Raw genomic sequence first — 2,713 nt, 5'->3', positions numbered from 1 at the left:
TGATGTCTATAGTATGCTGTACATGCAACACAGAACATTAGCAGCTACATAAATAAATCAGACATGAATTATAAATAAATGTTTTTGGTTTTTACACAAGAGGAAAAATACATTTCCATCAGGTAAAAGAATAGAGAAATCAGAAATGTGAAGCCACTGTGTGTGAATATCTATACTACTATGAGCCCAATGCTCATATTGCGTTACAAACCTGACTCCAGTCTCCAACAAAGGAATATGGGTAAGACATTAAGCATTACACATTGAACACAGACATTTAAAAAGGCTTACAGAGACAGAGTCGTGATGTTAAAGGTCACATCTCCCAGGAAAGGAACTGAGGTCACTTCATTGTAGTTCATATTACTGAAAAGACACAAATGCATTTAGTGACATAACAGCTACAAACAGGTCTGGAAAGATTTTTAAATCTAAAAAGGTGCTTTTCCTGAAATATAATGGAAGAACTGAAGTTCTTTCATCTGTAAAACACCTTCCTATCTGTAACAGCTGTATTACAGCTAAATGGAGCCGAATACATTGTGAAGTTGTGGAGACCTGTTCCTCCACCTCACAAAGGTCTACAAACTCACCTGCCCTTCGCAACTGATCCTGGATCAGACTGCAAACGACTAATAAACAAGGGTAATTCAGATTGAGGGAGGGTAAATTGATCTGAGCTCTAGCATAAACATTTCCTCAAGCAACAGTGCTTTGCTGACAGGTACTGTGGATGCGCTGTCAGACTAAAATTTGGAGCCTGGTTATGCAGCAGATCCCGCACCGTGAACACTGAAGCCCCGCCTCTCCCTACCACGTGGCATGGCGGATCACTGCACGGTAACGCAGTGACGGGAGTAACGGAGGCGTTAGAGCAGATCGCTCGCAGTCTGAGGCGCCCTTACTACCACTGCTAACCAGGCGGCTAACAGTCAGCCTAGCACCCAGCACCTGATGCGACAGGGATTCCTTGCGCATCCAATGGACAGAAGATGCTTCGCTACAAAGTAACCGTGCTGGTATGTTCAGAGTGAATGGAGTAGCTAGCCTGCTAAACGACAATTTACCTAGTAACGTTACTTTCTGTAGTTTAAAGGCTGTCGCTGTGGTGATAACATTAGTTAGTCTATAATAGCTGGACTATCTGCTTGATAAAACAACTGGTCTACCGACTTTGGCCAACTTTGTATTTGACATTAGCGATTAAGACACTAAGGAAAATCAGATCTCTAGCAACTCCACTAATATTTTCTTCCAGGAAAATGTATAGGGAGCTACACGCTATCTTTATTTCCCTCTTCAGACAACATCCAGACAGGCTGACCATGGAACTAGCTAGCTGGCTAAGTAGCTAACTTAGCCATCCAAAGTCGTGGGAGATGAAATTACTGCGTTATCCAAACAGATAGTCTGATATTTATACAGCCAGAGAGATAGCTAACTATACATTACGCTAGCTAGCGTTACTGAATAAAAATAAACCATGCAACACCGGAGAAACTGCTTAGCTAGCTAAGGGGCCCATTAGCATGGTAGCTACAGCTGCTTACAGGTGAGTGATCCAGGCAGGCGGGTCGATCGGAGCGGCTGACAGCCTCTTTCTGCTGCAGTCCAGGAGGGGAGCGGGGCTCGCTTCTCCGGAGCAGGAGCAGGGGGCCGGGCAGGAGTCCAGCCCCGCGACGCTCAGCACCAGCAGGAGCAGCGCCGGGGGGGTGGCCCGCCCGGCCGCCATTTTCAGTCTCAACACTGGCGATACTTTGTGACAATTATGACATATATGTTGCCAGCGACACCTTTTTCACTTCGCAAACGTGGATATGTGTCGTTAAGGTCCCGCGTTTGAGGTAAATCCGGACTGCAGCAGCGCCGTTTCCAATCCGCGGTGCTTTTTCCAGATCGTAAGACGCATCCTTCCAAGTTTACCCTTTCCTGCGAAATTCCCTTCCGCCTTGCAGCGTCGGAGCGAGAAACCTGGCCAACAGTTTCAAAAGATCACTGCACCACAAGTCACGCCTGCATGGTATCCAAAAGTCCAAAAATATGCGGTCATAATAGGAAGCCCTGCTTTGAGGAGACCGGGATCGCTTGTTGTAGTGGCGTTGTTTTGATCAGACCTTTTCCGACATTTTTTCGCAGGAAAAACAAAAGCGCCCTGCTTCGGTGACAGGGAATACCTCGGGAAAAGCACCTCCTCCCGGAGCGTGTTTGTGGCGCTGTCATTCGTCAAAAATCGCGTCCATCAAAACGTAGGCTCGTACCGATTGGTTTTACGCCCAGTGGCAGACCGTCGGTAGTTCCTCAGAACTTGCCTTGGATTTGTGTAAGGAGTCATCAGTCAAAAGAGCGTGTTCCGCTTTCCTGTTTCCTTTAGGTCGAGAAACGTAGCTCACTGGATCTTTAGATCCAATCAACTAGACTGTTCGATTCAAAATAGTTTGAAGGATCTATCTAGCAGTGTAAAAAAAAAGAATTGAAATATAGTTTAGTGCAGCCAAGAAACTTGCATGACATAAAAACAAATTATGTAAACACAACATACAGTTTGAGATTTATGGAATATCATCTTGAAGCCTTGTACAGTAAGTTTCAAGGGTGGCCTGGGCATGGTTTGATAAGAAAACACCAGTACCATAGAAAACCAAGTGGCTGTTGGACTTCCCATGATACCAGGTAGCATGCAGAGGACAGGATTTCCACAGCGGCACATGAAAAA

The 2,713-nt window shown here is 45.5% G+C and overlaps 1 protein-coding gene across 1 annotated transcript in view; it reads right to left on the bottom strand.

Annotated features, from left to right (window-relative positions):
- lrig2 (leucine-rich repeats and immunoglobulin-like domains 2) overlaps positions 1–2,163 on the bottom strand; it is a 17,527-nt gene extending 15,364 nt beyond the window's left edge. Inside the window, exons 1-2 of the mRNA XM_036530917.1 lie at positions 1,551–2,163; positions 292–366 (exon numbers count right to left, since the gene is read on the bottom strand). Coding sequence (XP_036386810.1) covers positions 292–366; positions 1,551–1,732 — 257 coding nt within the window. The 5' untranslated portion in view covers positions 1,733–2,163. The remainder of the gene's footprint in view (positions 1–291; positions 367–1,550) is intronic.
- Between the last annotated feature and the right edge of the window lie 550 nt (positions 2,164–2,713).

This window comes from Megalops cyprinoides, chromosome 6 (genome assembly GCF_013368585.1).
Source record: "Megalops cyprinoides isolate fMegCyp1 chromosome 6, fMegCyp1.pri, whole genome shotgun sequence".
Classification (NCBI taxonomy): domain Eukaryota; kingdom Metazoa; phylum Chordata; class Actinopteri; order Elopiformes; family Megalopidae; genus Megalops; species Megalops cyprinoides.
This window is presented reverse-complemented; position numbering and strand designations above follow the sequence as displayed.